Source organism: Fulmarus glacialis, unplaced genomic scaffold (assembly GCF_000690835.1).
Source record: "Fulmarus glacialis isolate BGI_N327 unplaced genomic scaffold, ASM69083v1 scaffold28395, whole genome shotgun sequence".
NCBI classification, from domain to species: domain Eukaryota; kingdom Metazoa; phylum Chordata; class Aves; order Procellariiformes; family Procellariidae; genus Fulmarus; species Fulmarus glacialis.
Window position 1 is genome coordinate 1,641 of NW_009211598.1, and position 12,475 is coordinate 14,115.

Consider the following 12,475-nt stretch of genomic DNA (forward strand, 5'->3'; position numbering starts at 1 on the left):
GTCACTGGTGAAAGCTGAAGCATGTCCTTCAGATTGCTGCGTAATTCATCATCCCTTATTTGTATTGTAGTAATTTCAGGCAATTTGCGGTTCTTCTGTGAGTATGTGTACATATAACATAGATTGTCACTGTCCAAACAGCTCCTCATTTGAGCTATTAGGCTGGTAGAATGTTTTTTTTTCATTTTGTCTTGTTTTAAAGAATGGAACCCATGTTTAGATTTTTAATTTGCCAACATTTGTGGTCAGTCGTGGGTCTTTAGTCTTCTGCTCCCCTTTTGTCCACTTCTCACTCACTCTGACACGTGCAGATAAAACTCTGAGTATGCTGAATATGTCTGGGCTAGCAAAGCAGAGTTGTGGATCCTTTGGCTGATGATAAGCAGGGACAGTACTTGAATATAAACTGTTGTTGGTGGGTCCAGGGAAGAGAGGCAAAGCAAAAATCAATACTTCCTGTTTTATAAACAAATTCTCCAAAGCTTAGTAATGCCTCAACCCCAGAAATGGTAATAGAAACTTCACAAATCCAAACATTTTATAAAACAACTTTGGAAATGCTGGCTCACTCTTTTTTCCCTCAGCTTCCACCAGTGAAACTCAAACACTACTGGACCAAGTACTGAACGTCTGTACTCCTACTCTGTTATATAAAGTGTTCCTCATACCATCAAAGTGGTGAGAGTAGTAACTTCAGTGCAGGAAATACATAGTCGCTTCTAAGAGAGGTTGTGAATATTTTTGCAGTATTGCTCGACTTATGCAAGAAACTGTGTTATCTTCTCTCTCCTGAGAACACCTTATATCAGAAATGCAGAGTGCGTTGTAATGCAGCTGAAACAGTTAAGTTACGGAAAAATAAAAAAAGTTACGTAGGCTAGTACTTTCACTCTAAAATTATAAATGTTATGCTCATTTAGAAACAAAACCAGCTTGACTTTTCTCTAAAACCAAGATAGTAAATTTAAGCTAATTCTTGTGTCAAAGCATAAAGGATGTAAATAATCTAAGAAAGATCCTTACTGTGTTACATACTGAAAGTCTTCCTTTTGTTTGAAAACAGAATAAAATACGAAAGCTGCATTAGAAGACTAAACAAACGGCTTTGTTTCCTGCTTATAAGTTACATTGGTATAGCTGTGTAGGATTGCAAGATGTTTCTTTCATGCCTTGTGCTTCTCATGAGGATATGGTGGTTGCTCTTGACTATCCTAAATTGCTTTTGCTCAATTGTTTTGTTTTGGTTTTTGATCGTTTAGTGATCTTTGATTTGGGAACCAGTTGCCACTGATATCCAGACTGGAAACTCATTTTGGAGAAATGTACTGAAATCCCAGGGCATGAGGCTTTCACGTGCTTGTGTGCCAGTAACTTTAAGGTCAAAGGTTTTGTCCTAATCAGAGTTAGTAAGTTTGACTCTGCGTCTCTTTTACATACATAGTAATATCCTACGATTGATTCATTGGCCTCTTGTAAAATTTCTAATCTGAAACTGACAGAAGGATTACAGGATTTCTTTGCACATAGAGTTCAAATATTGCACAACTGTCCAGACCAGAGATGAGTGAAGTTTCTCTTTTGGCATATACCATACTACGTAGTTGAATATTTAAATAAGTATTTCCTGGCAAGCTCTCTTAGCGGTTATTTATGGCCACTATACCTTATACTCAAGGTATACCTTGAGCAATGACTTTATTCTTTTGCCCGGGCAAATGAACTGCAATAATCAGAGAAGCTGGCAGGTGAAATGATGCTGGAGTGTCAGGGCTTCCTCTAGCAACAACTTTAAAAGAGCAACAGTGAGAGCAGTGAAAGGGGAGTGGGAGGCTCATCCTTTACTTTCAGGTTTCATGTATTTCAGTGCTTTCTGATGTTTTTATTTATTTAAAGGAATTCTGTATTCGGTATACGGATGTTGAAATATTCTGTGGTATATGTATATGGTTTTGGTGTGACCTAATTAGAAGCTTTACATGTAAAATCCCCATTTGACAGTTTTGGAAAAGTGTGTAGTAAAACCTTTTTTTAATTTGGGCATCTAGTTTAGCTACCCACTGCTATGCTGTCCGGTGCTTTTTCTGGAAACTGTATATGATGTAAGTACAGGCTGTCTTCTGCACCACAGTTGCTGCCAGCTGTTTTCTCTGTCAGAACTTGGATTCATTTAACTTCTGTGTCTAGCTACAGCAAAGTTATTCTTGAACTCTTCCCTCTTCGGGGGCCTATTGTGGTCTTTGATGCTGAAGATTCACTCCAGCTTGCCTACGGTGGACAAAGCAAGTCTATACCTCGATAAAATTTTAATGCAAATCTTGCTAGAATTCCTACCCTCTGCATTTTGAATTTGGATTTTAAGTTTTTTTTTTGTGTAGAAATGCACTAAATTGTCAAGTATTTTCCAAAACGCACTCATACTCTCACCTTTTAATAAATAAATAAGTAAATAAATAGCCTGAAGGTTGGGCACTTGGCCTTTACTTGTTGAATTACAGATCTCAGCTGCTCAGTTGTCTGATTCCTCATTGTGTTTTCCTCGGTCCTCTTCCACTTGAATCCTGTTCACTTGGGAAAATAAAGCTGTACTATCTAAGGTCTTTCTCATCCTACTGGAAGAATTTTGCTTAGTTTTCATGACTCATAAGCAGAGAAACTGGTGAAAATGTAACTTTATTTTCTGAACTTTTTATGGTCTTACTGATGACAAAGTATTTGGTAGCCATTTCATATAACACTCTAATTATACATGTGCAGGTGTGCTGAGTGCGTGTTTGGACATGTTTTGTTGCGGAGAAATCACAGTATCTTGCAAGTTTGATCTCCTTCTGGGTTTTTGTCTACATATGCAAATGTTCAGATAGGCAGTAATACCATACAAGTGACAATGTTTTGAGATATCTGCCATTTTGAAGAGAGAAAACATTGTGAATGTTGCTTTTTTTTTTTTTTTTGCAAAGGTTTTCATGTTTAATGTTGACATTTCTGCAGACTTGATATACAGCTTCATAAAATATTTCAAACCATCAGTTGAACAGCATGTACTTTTAAGGATGATAAAAATACTTCCTCTAGTCATTCGTTAGGGAGGTGACTACCAGCTCTCTTTGTGTTTTGGCTGCCCACTTCCCATTATGGAGTTGTCTTCTGACTTCTCGTGAAAAGCACTAACACTTGCATTGTTTGCAGATGCCTGGAACTAAGCAGGAACAGACCTCTGTCTGGAAAAAGGCCTTTATTGCTTGAAATCCTGTTCAGGATTCATTTAGCTACAAACTGTGGGGAAAGGTTGGGGTATTTCATGCCCCCCCCCCTGCTTGCTGCTGTGGAGGAAAAAAAGATCTTACTGAAACTATTTATTGGATGTGAACTCTCCAAGGTGATGTTCATGCTCAACGGCAGCAGATGCAGCACGTGAGGAACCTGCAAGCTGGCATGTTTGCTGTGACCTTCCCATCCCAGGCTGAGCTGCGCTTCCCCTCCGACTTTCTCAACCACATCAAGTTCCGGTCATGTGTGTTCTTTCTAAGATGATAGACTTCAAATAATGAAGTCAGTCCTGTGTTCCTTGGAAGGGGGAAGTCTCTGTGCCCCGGTGATGGGTCAGGTTCTCCTGCTGTGTTGAAGTAACAACATTACCTGACCGCCATGAGTGAATTTTGGTGACTGAAGAAGTTGGGTAGACATGTCGTGTTAGTTATTTGGATTCTGGAAAGTAAAGTGCTCTGAATTCAGAGAATATTTCATTTAAGATGCGCTGTGAGGGGTTAATGCTTCTCTGTCCATATTCAGAATATAGATTGGATTATGTGGGGTTGCCCTCCAGTCACAAAACTCTTTTATAAGTTGGAGAATATAATGGCAAAATTGAGCTTCTGCCCAACAGTGAATTGGTCTTTTTTTTTTTTTTTTTTGCAATCAAAATAGTATTTCAACACAATATATTTTGTTTTATGTAAACGTTAAGTTATTGTTTGGGAAATAAGTCTGGGAAAGAAAGCAATACTCCAGAATTAAAACATTCAGAATGCTGATGTTGGATAAGTATCTGTGCAATAAACACATTTTTTCCTGTAACTACTTTATTTATTTTATGGAGTTTCCCAGTTGAGGAGAATGTTTTCAGTTATCTAGCACAATTTTTCATCCTTAAGCAATATAGTCTTCTGATTTACTTGCTACTGAACACCCTTGCTTGTTTGCAAATTGTTCTTGAAACATCAATAGCTTCATTTAGGATATAAATGGTTTGTGAAACGGGAACATAGTCATCCTGCAGAATAAATATGAGTAAAGAAACCATGAATAAATGCAAGAGGGCCTTCAACTCTGTAGTGTTTCACAAGAATTTGAATTGAAGAATACAACATCTGGAAATTTATGTTCCATTTAGTGATCAGAGTTGTCTTATAAAAGACTTAAGTCAGTTTTAAATTTCTGCTAGAAAATTCACTACTAGAAGTGTAATCTCACCTTCTGAATCTGTACATCTTTACATTAATAATAGTAAAATACTGATCTCCGAGAAGGCATGTTTTCATCTTACGTTTTCTAATTCGGTCACTTTTGGAAGACAATCCCCGGGTCTGTGCTGCTTATAGAGCTGAAGGTATTGTAGAAAGTTTTACCAGTGAAAGCTTTGATGGTACACCTATTTTGGCACTGTGTATTCAAACTGTTGCTTGTGGATAAAGGCAGAGTTTTCTTTTGGGAACAGATTATATACATAACATTGGTGTCCCTCTTGCTGCCATTTGGTGCAGTATGATGCAGCAAATCCTGAACTGCTGGTTTTTATCTTTGGGAACCCTGTGAATATGGTGGAATGCTCTCATAGTTTTCTGCATTGCAAATTTGTTTTTCTTAGTCCTTGCTTTCTAATTTACTACTTTTGGTCTGTTTTGTTGTCAGAGACATGGAGGTTGTAAGGATCAGAAAGATGGTTATGATTCCTTTGAAGACAAACTATCTTTGTGGTACTCCACAGTAACTTCCATCACAGTTGCCTGACCCTTCAGCAGTCTTTAGGATATAGGTCTTATGTCAGGGTGGTTGCAGGAATGTTTCTCCACCCCTGAAGCAGTGAATTTATTGGCAGGGTTGTAGGGCCAGGGATGCAGCTTGTCTTTTTTCTTTCATGAATTGTAGCTTATGCTGTGTTCCTGAAGAGCAGAACTGAAAGATTTAGTCACCATCTGAGCTGGCAGAGGGGTGCACTTTTTTGTAAGAGCTGTTGAAGATGCTCTAGGAGAGCCTTAATCTCCACTGAGTTACTAAATGTGCTGTTTTGCCTAATGCCTGTGATGCAAAGAGGAAAATGCCGTTGGCAGGGTGGAGTAGGGCTGGCTTGCTGATTTCAAAGATCCAGCTAAGGCGGCAAATAACCGGAGCCCAAGAAGGTGTGGTGCAGCCAAGGGACAATACCAGCATGATTTGGCAGTTTGCCCATACTCACATAAGATGCTACTTTGTGATATTTCATATATGGTAATTAACGTGTTAAATAGTTGTTTCTTGGTGTGGGGGAATGTGGAGTTTGTACCCTTGTACTTGCAAGGGTAGAAAGTGGAGAAATGGGTTAAGTCTGTTTTCGCTGGTAAAAATTGGAGAACTAGAGAAGGTAGGTAAAGATGATCTGTGTTTTATGTTGTTATGCTGCATACTTTCTATAGGAGAAAACAATGGTTGGAGGTTATGGCATCTAAAACATTTTGCATATCTATGAAAATAAGAGTCTACTCTGCTAAAATCTGAAAGCTTTCTTAACTTGCCTGTTTTGATCGATGTGCAGAATAGTGGCATTTAGACTATGGGATTATGTATTTGAAAGAAGGAAAATCATAAAATGCGACAGAAGTAACCTATGAAATAGAAATCTTGCAAAAATTGGGTGGTTCTCTTTCATAAGAAGTGGGGAGAAGGTTAGAATATCTCTGTCATGCCATTTACATGTGGCTTGTTCAGGCTAAATAGCCTGTCACATAATTATGCTACAATTAACGACCCCAGCATGCACTAAAACTGGTAGTAGGGAATGTCAAACACTGTGGAAGAAACATTTAAGACCAGTCAGTTCCTAACAGAGGCACTGTTCTGAAGAATGATATTCATTGCCCCAATGTTCAGTTTTCTCTCTTTTTCTTAGACTGGACAATAAAAACATGCTTTTGTTTTTTGGATTCCAGGTGTTCACTTCTTGTTGTCATTAGTTGGGAGAGTCATGAAGAAGTCTGGACTTCAGTGTAACAGAAGAATGACATCAATTCCTATCTGTGATGAGTTAAAAAGAAAAATTCCATTAGAGATTAAGATTCCTAAAATTGTTATTCATTTCTTATATTTACATATAAATTACTTTAGGGTTGTTTTTAATTTTGTTCCTGCAATTTCCTTTCTTCTGTTTGATGCTGAAATGCAAAGCAATGCAAAGCTTTTTTTTTTTTTTTTTTTAAATTTGGTAACAAAAACCCTTTCATGTTAAAATTTGAAAGACTTTTCCTAAAATATTACTACTGCTGTTTGCTAGCTCTTTTTCGTTATATTTGGAAGATTTAAACTCTCATTTGTGTGTGCACATGTGTGTGTAAACTTGATCTAGAGTAACTTCATTCTGACACCAAATTTCTGAGGGTTTTTAGTAAGTGATAGAACACACCGTAACTTTGGTACAGTTGATGTAGGTTTGTCTCAGACCTGAGCATATGAATGCAGAGGGTGTGAACCCGTCAACTGCTGGACGCTCGGGAGCTGCAGCTGGAAAGGCGCCTTTGGGCCAGCAGGAGCGGAATGCTGTGTCGCTAGTTGAATTAAACTGAAACGCAGAGGCGTTGCGCTTTTTCTTATTTGTTTTAAAGGTGTGGGATGGTCCAAATATGCTTACGCTGTATTATGCTGGGGGGGGAAATAAAAAGTTAAGAGCTACTTGACAAGTCGGTGATGAGTTGATTTTTAATCCTCATACCTGAATTTGCTAAGCTTTCAGAAACTTGTGAGTTACCGTGGGTTATGTGACATTGTCAAAACTGGACTCCAGAAACCTTTTAGTCTTTGAACTTGATTTCCATTCTGGTTTTGGAGGGAATGAATAACTTTGTATTTTAGCTTTATTGTAATTTTTTTCTCTTTTGATGATTCTTTCAATATACTTATTAGATAAAAATGAGTAGTAAAAAGTTTATTTGGTTTTAGGGAGTTGGACTGCTCTTAAGGATCTGCCACATGGCTTCCATCTGCTAAGTTGATAAGTAAATCCTGTTTATCCACCTTACTAAGGTAATAACTAAATCCTGTTCATGTTCTCAGTGTCGTGGATTGTATTTGATTCATTGTTCACCTTGCTAAAGGGGACACAGAAAAGAAACATGGAGTTGCTTTTGTAAGCATTCAGATGGCACATGTTTTGTACAAAACATTATGCCAGTCCATATTGCAGCTCATGGACAAACTATTTTAAGTACTCTGTTCCTCTTAAGCTACTTTGTTAGCTCTTGCAAGTGAGACTGATGCCTGGGAAGAAGAGGGGAGAGGCCGACTCTCACTCAGCTTGTCCTTGCCTGTTTCGTGCCGGTGTGTAGCTTGCCTGATCTTGGCCTACTGCGAGGAAAATAGATTGATAAATCTAATATTAGTCCTTAACGTAATTACATATCTTGAAAACAAGCTTGGTAGTTAAATCTAAGTATTTGTTAACCTTTTAGCTTTTTGAGAAGAATGTTGTTGAACAAGACCAGAGCAATTTTAACCCCTGTTAAATAAAGCCTCTAGAAATCTGTCATTCCTGGAGCATATCTGTTAGCGTCAATGAGATTTTGTAGTTAGGGATGAGGCGGTGTAATTCCAGTTCTTCTTAATGAATCATCATGATACAGTAAAAGTGAAGCTTGATGTAGAAATCTGTATTTTGCTGTAGAAAAAATATTAACACTAATACAAAGGGCTGTTGCAAGCAGATAATTCTCCTGCCATGCAAAAGAGATCTAGGATAGCCTTAGGAAGCAATATTGTCTTATTTCGTGCACGAGTTTTAGTTTGGGTGGCTAACACTGAAGTTAGTACTGATCTTAGAGTAAAGGGAGCGATTGGAGTCTGGTGCTGTAAGTGAGGGCTGGCCACCGCCTAGCAACTAATGGTGTCGTGTTGGCTTGGCTCAGCTCAGATAAGGAAGAACAATATTTTCCTCCAAATCCAAATGGAAAGCTGTAGAGGTATTTGTGTGGGGCACCGGCAGCGTGTCTGGCGCAGGACGAGCTGACGGGAGCGCTTGTTACTGAAGCGTTTCAGAGCAAAGTGGGGGAGCTGGCGGCTGCTCCCATTTCTTCTGGTGTGTTTTTAAGTAGTTACATTCAAACATGAAAAAAATACATTGTACTGATACGCACATTAACAAAGAGAGAAAATTAAAAGCCCTGCTGTCCTTATGTCCCTCCCTTCTCTCTTTGGAAATGTGCCTGTCTTTCTCTTCAGTCTTTTGGTCAAAACATTTAGCAGATGCTTGGTTTCTTTTAGTGTTTTAAGAAAGTGAGTCTTTGAAGTGACTCTGCCTTATGGGTTCACCAGGATTACATTTTACTCAGGAAATAGTGTTAGTGTTTGGTTGATATTTAAACACTCTCTGATCTTGAATGCCCTGTTCCTCCCTTTAAATGATAGCAGCAGCTTTCAACAAGCAACAACTCTATTCCCGCTTCCTATATCTTTCTATATGGTGTTACTGTGTAGAATTAAGAGAGATTAAAGGGAATAAAATAATTGCTTTCTGGCCCCCTAAATTCTCACTGTGTTTTTTCAATAGGCTACAGCATTAGTCGGATAATCAGCGTAACTGGCCGTGCTGTTTGATACATACCGTCCGTACTCATGTACTGTCTAATTCTAATGTATGTAGCTGGAATCCATGTATGTTTATGGTCTGTTATATAGCACATACTGGTCTTGCAAGCTCTAATGTTCATGTGGAACAATACTGTCAGTGCCAGGTGAATAATTTTGCTGTAGTAAAGGTCTTCTGACACAGGGTGGAAGAGAGCCAAGTTACATTTATGAAATTTCTAACTTAAGCAACAATGCTCAGCATTTAAATCATAACACAATAGTAAGAGAGTATAGTACCTATGATGATATCAGCATCTAGTTTGGTTTTATAGAGTTTTATAAATGCTTGTAATTATGTGAACATCTGTGTATGTACTGTAGGATACACAGAATTTATCAGGGTAAAGGCTGGAGCAGTTTCATGCTGTTTGCCCCACGGTGGAAGGTTTGACTGCAGATGGTCTCAGGTGTCTCCCTGTGGCCGTGGTTGGTCAGATGGCAAGAAATCCAACATAAGGCTATGTTATCTTTTTGAGTCTAGCCACCATGCTCGTAATTTTTCCTGTGCTGTAGCAGAACGAGTTCAGTATTCTTGCTCTGACCTTTTGAAAAAGTTTTCCTCCATCTTTACTTGATACTCAGTTTTGTTTCTTTTAGTTTAGCAAGAGGCAGACCAGAGGCTCTTCCATTCCTGTGAATAGCTGGGCACCAGTAGTTCTGCCCGGCAAGGTGCTAGTTTTATGTTAGACCAGTGCTATTTTGGCATAGGGAGTGAAAACAGAATGTGACCTTAAATGTAAATTTAGCGAAAATAAAACAAGACTCATGGATGATATATAAACATTGGAGGATGAATCTTGTAGTTAACATCTGCTGACTAAGCAGGATTAAAAATCTCTTTATTTTGGCAACAGTTAGGACTCTGATCATTGCAGCAGTCTGTTGAAGCAAATGACTGGAGTGTTCTTCCCCCAGTCGCGAGGTTTGTTTCTTCCCAGTTACATCTTGCACCATGTGATTGGTTTTTATTTTGCTCCAGTGACTTCTCACCTTTGTTGAAAGTGCCAAGTTTTTAAAATCCGTCAGAAAGTCTCTCCTATTTCATTGTCTTTTCTTCTAGGTGTTGGTTCAATAGCCAGATACCTGCAGCTTTTCTTGACCCATCAGGTCATTCTTCTGTGTCCCAAACCTCCAACCTCCCCCCAACCCTTGATGCTTTTCAAAATTTTCTGGAACAGTTCTTAAACATTTCAGGGATGATTTGTGGAAAGACGTTGCAAAAATTTAATATGTCTTCATGGCTTTAATACAGGAACTCTGTAAGTCTAACTTTGGTATGTTTAAAAGGTTACTGCTTCCAACCACCTGCTCAGCCCTTTGGTCAGTGATTTCCAATCCCTTAGCAGATTCAGTAGAGAGAAGTGCATGGATATGGCTTTCTGATCCTGTGAGAAGCTCAGTGTTTCAATTCAGCCCCTTCTCAACTTGACCGAAGATGTTGGACATTGCACCGAAAGAGTCGGGGTGTGGGCACAGGTTCTGTCTGCTATCACTGTCACCAAAGAGGTGGCTTTTGGTGGAGAGGTGGGAGATGCAGCCATGCAGGAGGCGGTTTCACACCGCTCTAGAAAGGCTCATTAAAGCCCATAGCCCACTTCAGTACATCAGTACCCTTCCAGTCTGTAAAGGGGAAAGGGAGGAGATGCGTGCATGTGGTGCTACATGCCTTCTCTTAACATGTACATTGCTCACATTATTTGAATACTTCACCTCTACAAGTGAGAGAAAACGTAATAAACAATTCCTTCCTCTAGCATGGGGCTAGGTCTCATATGACAGGGCTTTGTTAGGGGATTATCGGATTCAAGAAAATTAAATAAATTCGGGAGAGTGCGTGTTGTTGGACCCATTCTCCCATAAATAAACTCTTTTCAGCCTTGTGTTGTGACCTCGCTCATAAATAAGCATAACAGATGTTTAAGCAACTTGTTATTTTCCATTTTTAAGCCTTTCACAGTCGACAAATTGTTTCTTTTGCTGTCTGCTTTATGAACAGCCTTTTAGCCTACAAGACATTTGAGTTAAAATACTCGTGTTTCCTTTTGTGTGGGAATTATGTTGCTTTTTCCTTCAACATTCTTGTCCTTCCTTCAACCCTGTGCAGCATCCTGAAGCTTCATGTGTTGAAGGGTACACGTACAGGCTTTAGAAGTAGTTGCAAAGGGGAGGCGAGTACCTGGCAGCATAGCATCACAGGGAACGGCGCTGTTACACAATAGGTGAGGAAGGAACTAATGAGAAATGGATGAAAAGAAAGGAATGTGGAATTGCAAGGAACAGAAAGCATTTTTTTTGATTTTAGGTTGTGTCTTGTGGTTTGTAGAGTATTTGTGACTTATCCTTTTAAGCGGTTGAACTGAACTTTCAGTGCAGCATTGTATGTCAAAGTTGTACTTGACTATGACACATGATAAAACATGATGTGTTGGATGCAGGACCTATTATAGAGTTGTTTTAAAAAAAAAAAAAACAACAACCCAGAACAAGAACAACAAAAAAGCCCAAGTTTGTACTCTTTTAGCGCCAGTTAATATTAAAGAACAAAATGCTTAGCTGGTCCGTTAAAAGAGTTGTTCTTAGCCCTTCAGAACTGCATGTGATAAGAAAAAGATTATAGATTAACTAAATATTTCAAATTGTCCTTAACTTGGCCGACAACAAAAATGTGAGTAAAATCTTTACTACTGGGTACGAGTGTACCAGGACATGCATCCTTTTTTTCCATTGAGCAACTCCATTCTTCCAGAACTCGTGACATTCCCAACCTGCACATGTCAGCACAACAGAAAAGTGTGCGTACATTGCTTATTTATAGCTTTATAGATCTTAATAAGGGTTTGTAATGATGATATTGTGGCTGAATATAGAATCTGATTATTTCCTGAGGGGTGTAAGAGTGCAGCCCTCCGACCCCAAATTGTCGAACAGTAATAGGTAAAAATTGGGTTGAAGAAAATGTTTTGGGAATATTACAAAACAATACAAAATTAATTTTAATGCTCTGCATTTAACTTGGCTAACTTTTGGCATAGTTTAAGTATGGAATTTCTAGTTCCAATGCAACAATTCTTTTAAATTTGGTTTATGTATAAACGTTTCACTAGCAGAGCTATCTTATGTAAAGTGTATAGAAAATCCTGAGATGCGTATTGTGCTGACAAATACACAAGTGAATTTAGGTTAGCAGGGTAAGAAACTGGCACAACTTACTGTGATTGTTGTGCCTTAAACTTCTGTAGTAACAAATCTGTTTGTGTGGCCTGTGCCCTAAATTGTGGTATAGTGAAGCATAAAAATAGGTATAATACTGTTCACGTGATCACGCTTGCTTTCTACTATATAGCCTTGTATAAAGAAATCTGTGCGACAAATTCCCAGATGAGATCCTTAAGCAGACCTGTGTTAAGAGTTTCTTGTAAAAGCTGATTATTGTAGGGGTAGGAGGATCTTCCAGCCTTCTTAAAATGATTCCTTAACCTTCAATCTGTGCTTTTTTTCCTTGCAGACCTTTCAGCAGCCCAGAGAAAATTTGCCCATTCTCTGAGAGACTTCAAATTTGAATTCATTGGTGATGCAGAGACAGATGATGAAAGATACATAGGTAGGT

The 12,475-nt window shown here is 38.7% G+C and overlaps 1 protein-coding gene across 1 annotated transcript in view; it reads left to right on the plus strand.

Moving 5' to 3' along the window:
• Positions 1-12,373: 12,373 nt before the first annotated feature.
• ARHGAP10 (Rho GTPase activating protein 10) overlaps positions 12,374-12,475 on the plus strand; it is a gene marked incomplete at both ends in the record, with an annotated part of 28,716 nt that continues 28,614 nt past the window's right edge. The window contains one exon of the mRNA XM_009577606.1: positions 12,374-12,469. Coding sequence (XP_009575901.1) covers positions 12,374-12,469 — 96 coding nt within the window. The remainder of the gene's footprint in view (positions 12,470-12,475) is intronic.